Source organism: Chinchilla lanigera, unplaced genomic scaffold (genome assembly GCF_000276665.1).
Source record: "Chinchilla lanigera isolate Chin_1 unplaced genomic scaffold, ChiLan1.0 scaffold00036, whole genome shotgun sequence".
NCBI classification, from domain to species: Eukaryota; Metazoa; Chordata; class Mammalia; order Rodentia; family Chinchillidae; genus Chinchilla; species Chinchilla lanigera.
In genome coordinates this window covers 11,731,608-11,748,766 of record NW_004955437.1, presented here as the reverse complement: position 1 = coordinate 11,748,766, position 17,159 = coordinate 11,731,608, and the positions used below count along the sequence as shown (strand labels likewise).

Genomic DNA, 17,159 nt, shown 5'->3' with positions numbered 1-17,159 from the left:
AAAAAAAAAAAAAAAAAAGAGAAAGTTCTGGACCTTTTTTATTTTTACCTACCCTGTCATTTTTTTTTTCAGGATCAAAATGAGGTAAGCACATATATATCTCAGTGAAAACTGGGAAACTCTCAGTGGTTTATCTATTGCTTGTGATAAGAACTTCTTTTATCCCGCTTTATTTAGCTTTCTCATGACATGGACCATACAAGGAAATGGAAACTATTCCTTTCAGCATTCCCAGTGCCTGAGACAGTGTCTGGCACATAGAGTTACACAATACGAGGTTAAATTAACAATTAAATTAAGGACAAATGGATAAATTCATGAGTGGGATAGGATGTATATAAAATTTTTTTATCTTTCCCAATAAGTGTATAACCTTTATTTTAAACATCTTATCTCAGTTGAGTAATTCAGTATTTAACGGGTTTGATATTTCAGTTTTCTTCGTTTACATTACTGATGGAAGGATGACTCACCAAGAGACATGAATGTTAATAGACAGAAAGGGACAATCAACTAGAGGCTATTTTTATTGGGAATATTCATTTCCATCGGTTTTTCTATTGATGGATGTATGAACCAAAGAAATATCAGCACAGACATAAAAAAGGGTAACATCTCCCATAAAAGTATTTTGTCATTTCTTGTTAGTGATTGTGAAAACACATAGGGACACAAATTCATTTGGAAAAAAATTCTTAGGCATTTCAAATTGCTTGAAGAAGAAGCAGGAAAAAAGGAGTGACTACCCTAGGTTCTTGAAAAGAGTCACACAGTGTGTAGATGAAATAAAAATTCCTTAATGTTGTCTAGAAGTCAAGAAGCCCAGACAACCACCAGAAAAATACTGTTCATGTGAACTGACTTGATTTTCTCTTGTGCAGCAAAATTCATCAGAGGTACCTACCAAACCCAAACACTTAAAGTCCTTCCATCCACTGAAACACAGAGGTGAGTTACAATCAAAACAAGTACTGTTCAAGGGGGAAGGAGGGTGACTGATTACATGACAGGAATAAAACTCAAGCATAACTCCTGAAAAAATTCCAGGTGAGAAGTGTGACCATGTTATCCCACTGTGGGTCCAGAGTTCTCCTGGACTGTGCTCAAGGCTGACAGTGTCGGGACCTCATGCTCTTGGGATTAGTGAGTGTCATTGTGCAATGTTGTCACAGCTATGTTAGAAGACATGGTTTAATTTTGTGGCATTGATCATCAAGGTGTGGGTAGAGAAGTATGGTTAGATCAGTACCAGTCATGTCTTTAGTGTTGAGGTATTGCAGTGAAGCTACATGCTGTGTCCTGCAGGAGGCAGGAGCCATACCTGCTAAAGGTAAAGACCTTTGTCCTCCCCACCTCTGGTCCCCACAGGTCCCTCATTCTTATACTGGAGGTTACTGAAGCCCATGGTGTTCAGCTACTGGAATGCCAATATTTAAACACTGCAAACTGTCACAGTCTCCTTGGAGGGAAGGGTAGACTGTGGGAAGGGAAGAGAACACATTGCATTATCAGTTAAATTGAAGTCATATGGAAGAGCCCTAGTCCCATTTCACACTGAATTATGTTAACCTCATCATGAAGATTGGGAAATGGGCAATCCTATCAAACTCACCTAAATTTCATGTACAGTTCATGTATGTGGGGAGTGTGCTCATCTAGAACCCTTGGGTCCTGTAATAACTACCACCAACTAACCTGAGTGATTTTATAAATCTCTTTACCTTTCTAGACATTTGTTCCTTGTTAGTAAAATGAAAATCTAAGGTATCACTAAGGTGTTCCTTTTCCCCTACATCCCCACTAGCATTTGTTATTGCTTGATTTTTTTTATGGTAGCCATTCTTTCTGGAGTGATAACAAGCTGTGATCCTAAGTCTATTTTATCTCATTTCCTGGCAATATCTGAAAACCATAGTACTTTGTCTCAAACAAGTGATGCCTGGCAAATGCTAGTTTCTATGGTATCAATGAAATGGTTTCTCTTCACCAATCCCATACTATCGCTTGCCCTCAGATCTCCTAAACTTACCCCCATTGTAAGGAAGCCTACAGGCTGATTTTTATTTTAGTCTCATGCTTGATTCCAATATAATGACAATAATTCTTATCCTCCTTCTCCCCCTCAGGCAAGTATGCACTTTCTCATCCTGGAGAGTCCTCCAGCGACATCACGCTAACTCAGTTTCTATCAAACGAGTGAGGCCAAGACTCATAAAATCAAGGCACACTGTTGGGTGCAACTTAACATTTAATGCTTTGTACTGGATGAGATATTCTGACCCAGGACCGGGACAAGGTGGTCACAGCAGCTTCAGCTCTGCCTCCTTTATCTCGAATTCAGTAGAAGGAAGATTTATTTCCATGTGGCTGGAGTCGAAGAAGTAAGTTGCTCCTTAAATGCGGAAGAATTCATTTTGTTGGAAATGTTGTCAGTTGTTCCTTCTTCTCATGAGCACAAGATGTGGCTTCCCTTTTCATGAAATGACCTTGTCCACATGACAAGGTCATTTCCAATGATGGATTGAAACAAGAGGACTTCACAAGCTAACCTTAGATGATAGTGTTGACTTTCTTGTCAAAAAGTTCTCCGTGCATATTTCCTAGAGAAAAGGCATTTCCCTTCCAAATTTTCCAGTTGGATTTTACGCTTTTTTTCTTTCTTCATGAGTTTAGTCTCTTAACTTTGCAAGTAAGTCTGAAATAAAATAAAAACTTCCATTTCAATAGCTTCATAGCCATTTATGAGGAAGGACAATAATGTGATTTGGTGTGGAACGGAGCATTTTATAGTTTACAGTGCATTTTCACTTGGTCTCCAACCCAGAAAATGAAGTATCTGGTGGACTTAGGGCAGAGATCAGGAAAGTGAAGTCATTCACCAAAGATTACAAAGCCGGTGAAGGAGACTTGAGCCCATATCTGCAGCCTCAGAACAGCTTTGAACGTTGTTTACAATCCTAAGAAGTATTTATGAGATTAGATGCACCGTTCATTGTTCATCCCCAGCACTCTACCTTTGTGAGAGGGGAAGAGTTTGGTAATTAGCTTCCGGGGTTGTGCCTCTAACATCCTATTGCCTCCATCACACACTGGAGGTAGCTTTAGGCAGTTACTTGCGTGTCCAGCCAGTGCAGCTTTACGGGCAGAGCAGCAGGTGAGGTAATGCTAAGAAGCAGCACGTCCTTCCCATAATTCCATTCCTTTGAGTTCACCTCAGTGTCAGCCCTCACTGCAGTGCCTGGAAGATCCAAGCTTCAGAGTCACCCTTCCTGTTTTGAAAGCTACAGAGTGTTAAGCACGTCCACTAGCTCCTGACGTGAAAAGCCTTCGCAATAGGCAAATAAAGGTACTAGGGGGGACTTCTACTAATGGGAGGGGGTTAAAAAGACACGAGTAGAGAAGCATTGAGTTCAAATTTTGAACTCAAAATGGGTGCCACAAGGCACCAACAGCAACACAGATGAATTGTCAAGTGAGACGTTCAAAGAAAACGACCAAGGACCACTTAGATGGCTCCATAACTATAACTGTGTCCAAGAACCAGAAGAAAATCTGGTGAGAAAGAAAGCCTTGGAGAAAGCTGCTTGGCAAACCTCCTCAACTCCTCCTCTATGGTGACAGAAGAAGGGATACCTGCCCCACCAGCAGCATGGGGGAAGGACTTTGCAATCGCCTTCTGTGGAATACAGCACATGGGGTGCATGCGTGACTGCTGGTGTCTGATTCCTGCGTGGACTGGGGCCGGGGCTCTGTGTTCAGAATGGCCAGTGTTTGTCAGGACCAAGGGGGTGCGTGAGCTTCCCGTGAAGCATGGTGAGATGTGCAAGGGAGAGCCTACGTGGTCTATGTGACAGGCTATCCAGAGAGGGAAGGAACCCAGTATCAGAGTTTGGATGTGATGCCAGGCATGGAGCGAAGATGGAGTCACAAGTGACCAGTTTGGGTACAGAAGAATCTGTACAGTAGGCAGGTGAGAGACCAGAACTGGCGGAGTCCTGAGAGTTGGAGCAGTTACCACGCAGTATCGTGTCACCTGGCATCAGGTGAAGGTAGCCCTATCTCTTCCTGGGATGGGGGAGGGGAGGTGGAGAACCTCCGTGTCCGCGTGGGGAAACAGAGTGGGAAAACGAATGGAAAAAGCAAACAAGAGACTCAGTAGGGTTGCACACAGTCGGCCCAAGGCAGGGCTCGCCTGGTGAAGAAACATTTAATACTAAATTGCTTGTCACTTCTTATCACATTATTATCATCAAATATTTAAATTTATCAAAATGTCCTGGTTGTTTGGGCCCATGGAAGTCCTGGAGGATACCTGGTAAGGAGGAGATCTCCTACTGAATACCTTTATAATCAGGCAAAAATTAAAAGTGTTTGATCCCATACCATGTACCATGTTTGTCTAAACCATTGATTACACAATTCACCTAAAAATTCTCCTTTTTTTTTTTTTTTTTCTTTGTCTTCTTGAGACAGGGTCTCGCTATGCCATTCAGACTGGCCTTGAGCTCACTTTGTAGCCCAGGCTGGTCTTGAACTTGCAACGATCCTCCTGCTTCAGCCTCCCAAGTGCTAGGATTACAGGTGCATGCCACCACGCTTGGCAAAAATTCTCCTAAAACACTAAAAATCAAAAAAGCACAAAAGTATTTTAATAGTTTTCCATTGCTATGTTTTTCACTTTGTAGGCTTATTCAATTTCTACTGTAGCACAGTTTTTTATTGCTGTTGAAATAATTGCCCCAAACTTAGCAGCTTGAAAACCACACATATTAGGGGATAGAGAGCCCAACTTATAGGGTTATCTGTTCAGGGGCTCATGGGGATGGAATTGGGGTGCCCATGAGGGTGTGTCTTTACCAAGGGTACAACTGTAGAAAAATCCACTTTCAACTCATCCAGGCTGAGTGCAGAATTTACTTCACTGAAGTTGTAGGAAAGAAAGCCCCTCCTTTCTATTTATCACTGGCCAGAGGCGATCCTCGGACCCTAGACTATGCGTGTTTCCTGCCCGCAGCCCCTCCAGCCTGGCCACTTCTATCATTAAGCCCCTAGAAGGAGTCTCTCACTTTAGTCTAGTCTTTTTTCTTTTTTTAAAATTAAGTTGCTTGGTACAATTTATATATACATAATGGTCACATTCATCCTAGGGAACTAGTACCTGTACATGATTTATTAGTTCCTTATTTCCCCCCACTTCCCTTCCTTTCCTTCAACCCTTCTTCCCTTCCTTGTTTACAAAGCTTTGTTTCCATTTTATCCTTTTTTTTTCACTTATTCCCCCCCCATTTTCCCTTACCTTTTGAACAGTTTCTTCCTGTTTTATAATAGCTATTCTGCTATCATAGTTTTTGGTTCTTATTTACCCTTTCAATTTCTCACACCAGTGAGACACTGTGATATTTACACATATGTGTTTATTTCACTTAAGAGTATGGTCTCAAGGTCTGTCCATTCAGTATACATGGCTCAAATTTATCCTTCTTTTGGGATAAGTAGTACTTCTTTGCATCAAAAAACCACATCTTTTTTATCCATTCATCAGTTGATGGGCATTTGGGTTGTTTCCAGGATTTAGCTATTACAACTGTACTGCTATAAATATGGATATGTATACATTGCTGTGGTATGATGCTTTCAATTATTTTGGGAAGATACCAAGAAACAGAATAACTGGGTCAAATGAAACCTCAAGTCCTAGTTTTTTGAGGAATCTCTACACTGATTTCCACAGTGGTGGCACCAGTCTACATTCCCACCAGTAGTGGAAAAGAGTTCCTTTTCCCCCACATCCCCATTAACATTTGTTATTGCTTGATTTTTTGATGGTAGCCATTCTTTCTGGAGATGAAATCTCACCATTGTATTAATGATAAACTCAGTGTTCTCTCAAATGATCAGTGACACTGAACATTTTTTTGTATATTTATTTGCCATTTGTACGACTTCTTCTGAGAAACAACCATTCATTTCAGATGCCCATTTTTTTGGATTAGGTCTTTAGATTTAGGGGATCAGACTCTTTCAATTCTTTATATGTTTGAGATATTAGTCTTTTGAACAACAACTGCATAAGGTTTTTTCTCACTCTGAGTTGTCTCTTTTCTCTGTTGGTGATTTCTTTTGTTGTGCAAAAGCTCTTCTATAAGATGAGATCCCAGATGTTGATTCTTTATAGTACTTCCTGTGACATCAGGGTTTTGCTCATGAAGTCTTTGTCTACACTTGTGTCTTCATACCTTACAGAACTACAGAAAACATTCCTAAAATTCATCTGGAACCAGAAGAGACCTAGAATAGCAAAAACAATTCTGGGCAACAATGGCAAGGCAGGGGACATTACAGTCCCTGACTTGAAATTATATTAGCTACTGTGATTAAAAAGAAGAAGCTCAGTACTGGCCAAAAAGCAGACCTGAAGATCAGTGGAACAGGTTAAAAGATGCAGAATAACTCCAAACACACTCAGTCACCTTGTGTTGGACAAACAAGCCAAACATATTCACTGGAAGAAGGATAGCCTCTTTAATAAATAGTGCTGGGAAAACTGGCTTTCCACATGCTGAAGACTAAAACTAGATCCATGTCTATCACCATGCAGTAAACTAAAATCAAAATGTGCCAAAGATCTAAATATTAAAACAGAAACACTAAATCTACCAGAAGAGAAAATAAGTAGAATCCAGTCTAGTCTTAAGCAGAGTCTCATGTCATAAATGTGTAAGCTAAACAGGGAAGTTACAGTCCATAACTTTTATTATATTCTAGGAGTAAAAAACATGCTCTGTCCACATGAGGAAGCTTTTTTCAAATCAAGAGAAAGTTTTTCAAAACTGAACACCAAGAGAGGGTTCTCTAAAGGTCACAGACGCAGACACCCACGAATAAGAAGTGAGAGAGGAGATAACAGCAGCACAACTTTCAAAGGCAGATGGCACCCAAAACCAGAAACACAAACAAATAGAGCTGGGGGTTTAGCTCAGTGGCACAGTGCCTGCCTGGCAAGCACAACGTCGTGAGTTTGATTCCCGGTACCGGAAAAAAAAAAAAGAAACACAAACAAATAAACAAAAAGCAGGCAGGATGAGAGAAAACTGCCTTAGAACATTAACTATGAAGCCAGAAGCAGGGAAAGCTGAGAAGAACCTGTTTTCGACTGCAGAATCCCCTGGAGACAGGACTTGGCAGAATCTTTAAAAGGTGAGCGATGACCACAAGATGGACAAAGGATTGCACAGACGCTGTGCCTAGGCAGACATAGCAGCAGGGGAAAGCATAAGCTCAACATCTTCAACTGTGAGGGAGGTTCCGGTGTTTGGTGATCAACAGAACTGAGAAAATAAGAAACGTTATAATCACGTTATTTAGAAATACAGATAAAAATTGCAAAAGAACCAGCTAAATCAGTTTGAAAGGATTTGCCTCTGGGAAGGAGAGAATGAAGGAGTTATTTGGCTGAACTTGGAAGCCACGATGCTCTCCGAGCTCAGGCGGCTGCTCCTCTGGTCCTGGAGGTCCTAGGACTGATGTTGAGAGCGCTGCTGGGTCTGCTAACTGACTGCTCAGGGAAGGTGTGGGCTGGAGCCCACTGTAGAGTTATGAGCCCAGTCCTGGCTGGATGGGATGCCTGGTGGGCCCTGGGGACAAGCAAGGAGGCCACTGTGGTGCCCGTCAGCATTACAGAGTCAGGGTTGGGCGGAACCTTTGATTTTGTGAGCACAGTCTGTGGGTGTACGGGCGTGGGGTGGGAGGACGGAAATGCAGAGATGGCAAAGGCAACTGGGGCCCAGGCTTCCCAGGAGTCCAGACCCAGCAAGAAGCCTGTACACCACCTCCCAGAGCCAGGCCAGGAAAGGAACCAGGCACACTGGCCAGAACAAAGCCAGGAGACGTGGACTCAGCAGGAAGGGGCGGGACAATCCAGGAAAGGGAGGAGAAAGAGCTGCCTCTGAGTGGGAGGAGATCTGGGGCTGTCCTGTCCCAGGCGGAGGGGAGCTAGTCCAGGGGAGTCCAAGCGCTTCACGCAGAGACTCAAGGAAGCTACGGTCAGCACTGCGGACCCAGGGCCAGGCTCCATGTAACTGTGGGTCTGCAGCTTGGGGCCTGGCACCCTAATGGGCATCAGAGTAAAAGTCTCGCTGTTGGGAAGCGGCACCCCAAACACATAAGGGGGAAGGAACCGCGTGTGGGTTTGCATGGTCCCCTGTGAGCCCTCCCAGCTGTGTAAGTAGCTATTTTAGGAAGATTCATTTTCTCTGTTTCCTGGCTGCTTTCAGAACAAACAAAAAGACTGAGAAGCGGCCACTCTGTAGCACCCAGAAATGTTCTCAGAACATACAGGTTCTGGGAAAAGCCCCAGTCCACTCCTTCCCTTTAAGGAGTTCTTGCGTGGAAGGTGAGGCAGCGGTGGGGCTGAGCTGCACTTACCCACACCCGGCTATAGGTGGCAGCCTCTAACCAGGAAGCGGATGCTGGATCTCAGACACTCCAGAGTCACTGCAGGTCGGGGGAAAAAGGCATTTGCACCCCAGTACCCTAATTAGGAGCCTTTTGATGGTTGCTGCTGTGCTATAGTAAAAGAGATTAGAGAGCTAAGAACATAATAGCCCAGTTTCCAGGTGCACAGGCCTGTTTCCCCGGTGCTGGTAAACAGTCCACATGGCTTCCAGGCAAAGCAAGAATTAGCCACGGTCAGCAGGGATTTCCACCTGCTGGTAAATGCCTTATGTTTCCAGCTGCTGGTGCCTGTCTTATATTTCAGTGGCATCCATAGCACATGCCTCGGCACCTTGGGAAACACAGGGTTAACTAGAGTAAAACGGGTTCAGGATCTTGTGCTGCCAGGGGTGGTGGCACGCGCCTGTGATCCCAGCACTCGGGAGGATGAGGCAGGATGATCGTTGCGAGTTCGAGACCAGCCTAGGCTACAATGTGAGCTCAAGGCCAGGCTGAACGGCATAGCGAGACCCTGTCTCAAAAAGACAAAAAAAAAGAGAGAGAGAGAGAATATCTTGTGCTTCTTGAATTCATTGGAAAATTTATAACTGTCAGGCTTGTACCACACTTCTGTGGATGAGTGGCCCAATTTTTCTTTCTTTCTTTCTTTCTTTCTTTCTTTCTTTCTTTCTTTCTTTCTTTCTTTCTTTCTTTCTTTCCTTCCTTCCTTCCTTCCTTCCTTCCTTCCTTCCTTCCTTCCTTCCTTCCTTCTTCCTTCTTTCCTCTCTCTCTCCTCCTTTCTATTTTTATTACTTTGTTCATTTTGATGGTACAGGGGCAGCTTTGTGGTCACCTTCTCAGCCTGGCGCTGTGGCCCAGGGCCCCCTGAACAAGCTCCTTTCCGGGTTCCACAGCCCTCCCCATGGCCTCCACTCCTGGGAGCAACAACACACCAGGCTGTTTCAACAGAGATTCTTCTTGGGGGAAAAATGGACTCAGATTATCTTGGAAAGGACACTGTTCTTAATGCAAGGTGACTTTTGCAGTCTGATGCAGATTCTCCTCATAACCCTGGGCCAGGTATGGGAGGGGCTGGAACTAGAGAAAAAAAAAAAAAAAAACCCAGAAGGGAAGGAACTGAGTCCCACGGTCCCTGATTACCATTAATTCCGCCATCGTGCACTGCGTCTCTGTCAGCCTCGCCCTGACCCATGTACCAGCCTCCTTTCCTGCCTGGTTCCCTGAAGGGTTGTGCAGGCTTCTCTCTGGGTCTGGGCGGCCTGAGCCCAACTCTGCGCTGCCGTCTCTGCTTTGCAGTTTCCCATCTGTGCACCCGTAGGCTGTTCATGCGATAAGCTCCCAGCAGGCTGTGTAACTCTGTCTCTCATGGGCAACACCCGGCAGAGGAGAATCCAGTTCATGTGGCTTGGCAAGACCTTATCTCACTGGGTAGGAATTGCAGATAAAGCACCGCCAACAGCCATGCCATGCCATGCCAGCCAAAGGGGAGGGAACACCCTGTGGAGCTCCGACCCTGTGCTCGGAGCCAGAGCAGAGGGGCTCCTGGGTGTGATGTGCTGCCAATGCACACACAGGCGCTGTGGATAAGGCTTCCTGGTCCTTCGATCCCAGCCTCATCCCTCCGCGGGGCATGGGCAAGGCGGCTGCAAATTCCATGACAACACGCAGCGGGCACTGCCAAGGATAACTCCGCAGGGTGAGAGCCTCGCCTGGCGCTGGTGATAACGTGACTTGGTTTCCTGAAGCGGGCTGGGCAGGAGCATCTGCCCCATCTGTAGTCCTTATCACATGATGGTGGGAAATGTACTCCATACCTCCATCCCTACCAACTGATTTGAAACAGAATAAATAAGAAATTACATGAATGGCATCCCTTCCAGAATTTACTTTGGCAATTGCTGATGTATTAAAGTTTGCAACCCACATGAAATGCTCACGACCTGCTTTCTCTCAGGCTGGAGGACAATCCTTGAAGTGTGTTCTTCCATCAGTAACACCCCCTCCCCACATACCTGAGCAGAATCCATTCTCAGACCCCTGGGACTCAGGAGGGGCCCAGGAACCTGGCTTTTCATGAGGTCTCCAGGTACCTCTGACGCATGCTCCAATTTCAGAACCACTGACCCAGAGGATGGAGAGAGGGCACGTTGGAGCCTGAGGGCTGCAGACTGGGGCCCCGAAGCTTTCCTTTTGTAGGAGGCCAGGATTGGAGAGGACTTCATTTTCCACGACCAGCACCTCTCTGAGCCTCCTCTGCAGTCAGGAACGTGTTGGGAATGGGGTGAGGAGAAGCACCTACTGTCAGCTGGCAGAGCTGCGAGGAAAGGGACGGGCTTGAGGCCCGTCCCAGGAGGCAACAGCACTTTTGTGCTCACAAGCCTAATACAAATCTCTGTGTCCCGGTGACAGTCTCAATGATGGGTTCTCCGCACAGTGGACCTACTTGATTCTTCCAACCCCCTCTTGGTCCTACAGATGAGTCTGTAGAGAACAATGTCACTAGGTAGTGACAAAGATGAGACTCAAATCCAAGACCCATGGCCTGAGGTCCATGTTCTTTGTACCTCAAAACCAAGAAGCGCTGATAGCTGGCGAGGGAAGGAAGGACTTCCAGGATCCACTGCCTTCTACCTGGGTGAGTAGAGTTCTGTCAGCCTGTTTGTGAGCTCGTCCAAGAGGGCCCTTGCTTGGCCACAAGAATTCTGGCTGGTTCCACCTGAAGATTCCCCACTGGGCCCATCTGCATTTTGTGCAGCCCCTCATCACCAAGTCTCCAATCTCTGCTCATCTCGCCCAGGGGCAAGAATATCAAGAAGAACAATAATCTCCCCAGAGAACGCACACATACCCCTTGGGAAAGCAGTACTGCTGAGAAAAAGATGATAGGAATGAGGAAAGAAGGAAGGGAGGGAGAGAGGAAGGAAGGGAAAAAGGAAGGAAGGAGAAAGAAAGGAAGAAAGAAAAAGGGGTAGAGAAAGGAAGAAAGACAAAGAAAGAAAGAAAAAGAAACAAAGAAAGAAGAAAGGTCTAAATTTCTATCTCTCTGTGTCTCTCTTGTCTCTGTCTGTCTCTGTGTGTCTGTCTGTCTGTCTCTTTCTTTCTCTCTCTAGGACAGGGTCTCACTTGGACTGAAGATGATCCTCCTGTCTCAGCCTCCAAGTACAGATTATAGGCATATGCCACCATGCCCAACTCCACCTGGACTTCTCAATGAGAAGGAAGCAGTTGTCCTTTGTGTGCCAGGGAACAGGTGGGCTATGAAGTCCCCTAGGAAATCCTCTACTTTCATTCTCAGCTCGCCTCCCTGGGGAGATGGGAGCAGGGGAGGCCCGTCCAACAGACAAGCACGTTCAAACAAGAAAAAGCGCATGCGCACACACACACTTTTTCATATACTGGACAGCATGTGGGTGTGAGGAAAAAGAAATCACTGATACTCCTGAGGACACCATGAGTGTGCAGTGAGAAATTCCAATGGGCTTTCTGTTCCTAGAAGGAAAACAAAGCACAGTCACGGGGACTGCAGCCTGGAAGACACCGTGGCCCTTGCTTCCCAAAGGGCTGCGGACATCCCGCAAGGAAAAGGAGGTGTGTGCTGGGGAGAAGCTCTTTATGTTATTCCGTTTGTCAGAAGCAAAAGGTCAATGTGGAAACAGGGAGCACGAGAGGAAAGCAGTCTTTTCAGAAAGCCCTGAAATGTCACAGTCATGGTTGTGCTTGCCGGGACCTGTGTGGATAAGACTCAGGCCATGGGGATGGTGCTAGAAACCGCGAGGTGGTGCCTCTTAGTAGAACGAGACACATGGCGCCCTGTGTATCTCCATCTCATGAAGTGACGGCTCAACTCACTTGGTGGCTGTAGCACTCCCTTCCCTTAAATGGGTCCTACTAACTTTGGTAGAGATTTCTCTCCTGCCTTTAGTCCAGGCTGAATAAGGGATTTGAGCCCGTTATGTATGGTAACCTCCACCGCATGTACCCGATTCTCAGGCCGCATAGATGAGGCAGCAAAGTGACCAGCTCTTTGGGAAAGGGTCTCCGCGACCTTCACTGAAGTTAGACATCGCATGAGCTTTGGGATGAGCCCTCAGATTCCATATTGTGGACCTGGGCAGTTGCAGATCTGGTCAGAAAGGACATTTGCATTCATTGCTTCTGGGGGAAAGAGGACAATTCCTTGAGTTCATTCCACTTTCCTGTAATGACGAAATGGCAAACACCACCCGAGTCCCATTCATGCAGTAAAATAAACAGCAGTAACTAACTGCGCTATTAAGAAATGGTTCTGCTTGGGTATGTGCGGAATGGTTTTCACACTGAGCCTTACAAACATAATTCCAAGATTCACTGATTTGTCAAAAAATGGTTGGGCATTTATTCTGAGCCAGGTCCTCTTTTAGGCACTAGGGGTCCGGTAGTGACCAAGATGAAGGGGGAGATGGAGCCCATCTTCACGGGACCAGGTATTGGTCACCCACCACGTACCCACATGGTTACAAACCCACCACATGCTACATCTTTTATGTTTGTCTGCTCAGCATCTGTTTGCTTTCTTTTAAACTTCTGCTGTCTTGCAAGGTGCTCATTTCTATTGATTTGGAATCCATGGGCCTTGCCATTCAACAGTTCAGAACTCATCTGTCACGCTCCAGTCCAGCAGGAGAGCTTAGTGCCTGCCCTGCTGTTCCCCTCACCTCTTCCACGTTCACAACTCTCGCTGCCCCTTAAGGGGCAGATGACACCATGTGTCCTGCAGGAAGCCTTTCCTGTCCACTCTTGCCCATTAGGTCCTCTGTTCTGAGCTGTGGAGCTTTTGGTTAGCTGCCAAGATGCAGCAGGAATGTTGGTATCACTTGCTTGCTGCTTCCTGCTTCCCCTGGTCTCATTTTAACAAAGGGGTTGGTTACTCCTTGCCAATTCATTGGCACAAGATTCCAGCACAAATATGTCTGAAGTGGGTCTGTTCACTTGCTAATTAGTAAATTTTATTTTATTTAATTTATTTTTTTATTTTTTATTTTTTTTTGGTTTTTCTCCGGTACCAGGAGCTGAACTCATGACCTTGAGCTTGCCAGGCAGGCGCTTTTGCCGCTGAGCTAAATCCCCAGCCCAGTAAATTTCAATAAATGAGATATGAACAGATTCCCCCATATATATAGTCACTTAACATATTCTGAGATCCCATTCTGTCCTAAATGATATGCTGTTGTGGAAGAGAAAAAGTACAGAAAACACAATGTTTGCTCTTGAGGAACTCACATCTTCCAAAAATGAGCCAGGAAACGTGAAGAAACAATTGAATAATTTTAAAATCAGAAAAAGCTCCCTGTTGAATTCTTGGTCTTGGTGGCCTGAAGTTGCTTATGTGTTTCTGCATGCATTCATGCATGTGTGTGAGGTGTGGAGTGAATGTGTGTAGAGTGAATTATGTTTGGCCCCTAAAGAGGGAAGGTTGGCTTTGACCCATTTCGGACACTTTCTGCATTATGTTTAATCTGTCTAGGTATAAGAAGGTGGGGTGACTGGATAACAGCTAGCTGCATCCAGACGTTCAAAGTCAGAGAAAAAGCTGCCAGATGTTGACCTGCACACCAACCAACTAATTCTTGAACTACCATAGTCCTGAGTAGCAAGTTTTTGCCCTTAGTCTCCCTCTTCGTGAAATTTCAAAGGCAAGCATCAAGCTGATAAAAACAATTCTGCTTTCAACTGTGCATTCCTTTTAAAGTCTGGAATAAGGAAAAGTAGCTCTGGAAGAGATAAGGAAAATATGAGCAGAAGAGACCGAAAGTGAGGTCCCTTCATGTAGTGCCACTGTGTGTCCCCATGGAAACCCACCAGGAGTCGCTCACAACTCCCCGACTTTCCTGATACACACTCGCAGGCTCTTGGGGGGGGTCTTGTGACATTCTTTTACTTCAGCGCTCTTGCCTGTTTGCTAAGCCTTTCTGGACAGGCCTAAAGGAGACACACTTTCTTCCTGCAGGTAGTTTGGTATGTGAATTTCTGAGTGTGTGTATGTGTGTTCTTGGAGCCTGATTGGGGTGTGAACTTGTGTGCGTGTGTATTCTTAAGTGTTCCCTGCTTGCTTGTAGTGAGGTTTCTCTACACCCTGGACTGTGAGTGGAGCTGAGAAGGTGAGCTTGCTCTTTATCACAGTAATAACAATGCTGACCTGTGAAGTGCATGAGGAAATACATAACACAGTGTCAAAATGGCTGACTTGGATGTTATGCGTGGTGTATGACGGTCATTAGAAGTGGAGCCAAAGGGATGAGCTGGGGATCCTGGAGGCGGCTGCACTAATGTCTAGTGCTATCCACTAATGTCTAATGGCTATCCTAATGTCTCCAACAGCAATGCCTTTGAGTCTGAGGGCTGAATGGGGAGTAAGTGGCCAAATGAGGGGGAAGAGAAACAAAATTAATTGGGATTGTGGGTCAGTGAGACAGCAGGTGCCAGAGTCCTCCTCCTAATTCCACCTGCAGAGTCTGCTCATGGCCAGGAAAGAAAGGGCCCTCAAAGGAGGGAGCATTCTGCTATGGATGCCTTCTGCCCTGTGGTTCTGCACAAGATCTGCTCAATGAAAGAAGGAAGGAAGGAAAGGAGGGAGGGAAGGATGAAGGAAGGAAGGAAGGAAGGAAGGAAGGAAGGGAGGAAGGAAGGAAGGAAGGAAGGGAGTGGGAGGCTAGGTTGAGTGGGCAGAGAAGCAGGGAGAGGCCTTGCTGAGGAACTCTCTTCTCTCTGTGTGATTTTCCTTCGAGGTTGCGGCAGAGCCAGGGTTTAGCCTAAAGGGAACAGGAAAGAAGAAAGAGCTTGTTGTTCTGTAAGAGAATACTAGCCCTGGAGGAAAAATACTAGCAGGGGAAGCACACTGTGGGCAAATGAGAAACAGAAACAAGTATGTTAAAGTGAAAGAATGTAAGTACGTCACTGGTTAGCTTAAAGACACACACACACACACACAAACACACACGCACACAATTTACATGGTTTATACATGACTGGGCTCTACAAATTCCCTTATTTGAAACATAATTTTAATGGGTCTACTGTTCCATCACATTGTTAACCTACTTTTGACTTAGCCAATCCTTCATTTTGGGTCTCTATAAGAAAGAATTAATTTTACCCAAAGAGTGACCTGGCCAGTGATTGCCCTTAGCTACTGGGAGATGATCTGCAGGCCTCAGGATGTCCTGGCTACAGGTGTCTGTTTAACTGGGGGCCTTGGGCTTCATCCAACAGCCTAACAGTGCGATTTCTGATGGGCTTTGGACCAGGTGGTATCTGCTGTACCTCCAGGTAGGCTGGACATCAAAGGTATCAGCTTGGTTTCCAGGGAGGCTGAAGATGAATGATCAGCCACTTGGGAAATCAATCATGGCTGTATGATCGAACCCCAATAAAAGCTCCAGGCCCACAGGAATCGAGTAGCCTTCCCTGGTTGGCTTCCAACTGAGACATGGATCCTTTAAAAGCTGGCAGATAAGAGCCACTTTGGAAAGCTGTCAGGTGGCTAAATTGGTAGGGAGCATTTCAAATGCTCTGTGCTCTCAGAAGAACAATAAGCAAAGGAGCTGAACAGTCCTACCAGTGTCATTTTCCTTAGTATAGTAACACTTATTTCAAAACTTGCTAAGAATTTCTTCCCAGACCCTGCTCTGTCTCTTAATGTCTGAGTGATTCTTGCTCTGTGCTTATCTAGGGCTTCCTTCTCTTCATTCCTTATTTGGGTCTTTCAGTTTTCTTTTCTGTCTCTATTTTTGCTCTTAAGATCTATCTTTGCCTTTACTCTAATGGGGAAAAAAAAAAACTATTTAAAACTAAATTTTAATTTCCAAAAAGTATGTTTTTTGTTTTCTATTCTGAATGAGTTAAGTTGGTACCCTATATTTCTTTCATTTCACAAGAGTCTCAATTATGACTGTTTATCATATGGTACATGTAACTACATTTTTGCCATTTAAATTTAGGGAGCTATGTTAAAAAAAAATAAGCAAATAAGAGATTGTCTGAGCAAAGCTAAAAGCCTCCCTCTCACATTCTGATCTCTCTGACTCCTCCTTTCAGCTAAGGGAAACTGTACTTTTAAGAGACCCACATGGTTAGATCCTATCTCACAGTCAACTGATCAGTGACCTCGATTAGATGGACAGAGTCCTTTGTTCCATGTGAAATGACCTCATCCCACCAGCATCCCTAGGAATGGAGACTAGGGGAGTTGCTTAGGATCTGCCTGCCCCAGGGCAGGCATAGATGCTGTGCATGGAGGGACCCTGAGATTAGAATACTCAGGCTGGCTGAGTCTCACCAGAGGCTTCCAAGTGTGGTCCAGAAACCTCTAGGAGTCCCTGAAAGAGTCTGAGAGGTCAAAACTATTTTCACAGTGCAAGTAAGATATAGCTCTCTTTTTCCACTCTCAGTTTCTTACCTGTGTACGGTGAAGCGTTCCGGTGGCTTCAGGATGTGTGATGTCAGCACAGATCAACATTCAGCCCTCTAACACATCCGCCACTCTGCTTGTGTGGATCCAACCAAGCTAGGGGCGAAAGTACTTAGGAAAAGAAACTTGTATCTTGATGAAGACTACAAGACCTTTGTATCTAGTCATTATTCCCTGGACACAGTGTAACAAACACTCACGTAGCATTTCCATTGTATCAGATATTAAAAGAGATCTACAGACAGTTTAAAGTCTATGA

The 17,159-nt window shown here is 45.2% G+C and overlaps 1 protein-coding gene and 1 long non-coding RNA gene across 6 annotated transcripts in view; one reads left to right on the top strand and one right to left on the bottom strand.

The window, feature by feature from the left end:
* The window catches only part of Adgrf1 (adhesion G protein-coupled receptor F1), a 27,874-nt gene extending 23,494 nt beyond the window's left edge, over positions 1 to 4,380 (top strand). For 4 of the 5 annotated variants that reach the window (XM_013517105.1, XM_013517104.1, XM_013517107.1 and 1 more), the window contains 3 exons: positions 73 to 84; positions 882 to 948; positions 2,127 to 4,380. In XM_013517105.1, coding sequence (XP_013372559.1) covers positions 73 to 84; positions 882 to 948; positions 2,127 to 2,200 — 153 coding nt within the window. In that variant the 3' untranslated portion in view covers positions 2,201 to 4,380. The remainder of the gene's footprint in view (positions 1 to 72; positions 85 to 881; positions 949 to 2,126) is intronic. The other variant, XM_005389875.2, reaches the window with a different exon arrangement.
* A 1,771-nt stretch (positions 4,381 to 6,151) lies between these two features.
* LOC106149092 lies at positions 6,152 to 8,627 on the bottom strand. The gene is made up of 3 exons (XR_001235043.1): positions 8,425 to 8,627; positions 7,144 to 7,328; positions 6,152 to 6,288 (listed from the first exon to the last, which is right to left on the bottom strand). It is a non-coding gene; the product is annotated as an uncharacterized LOC106149092 (long non-coding RNA).
* Positions 8,628 to 17,159: the final 8,532 nt, after the last annotated feature.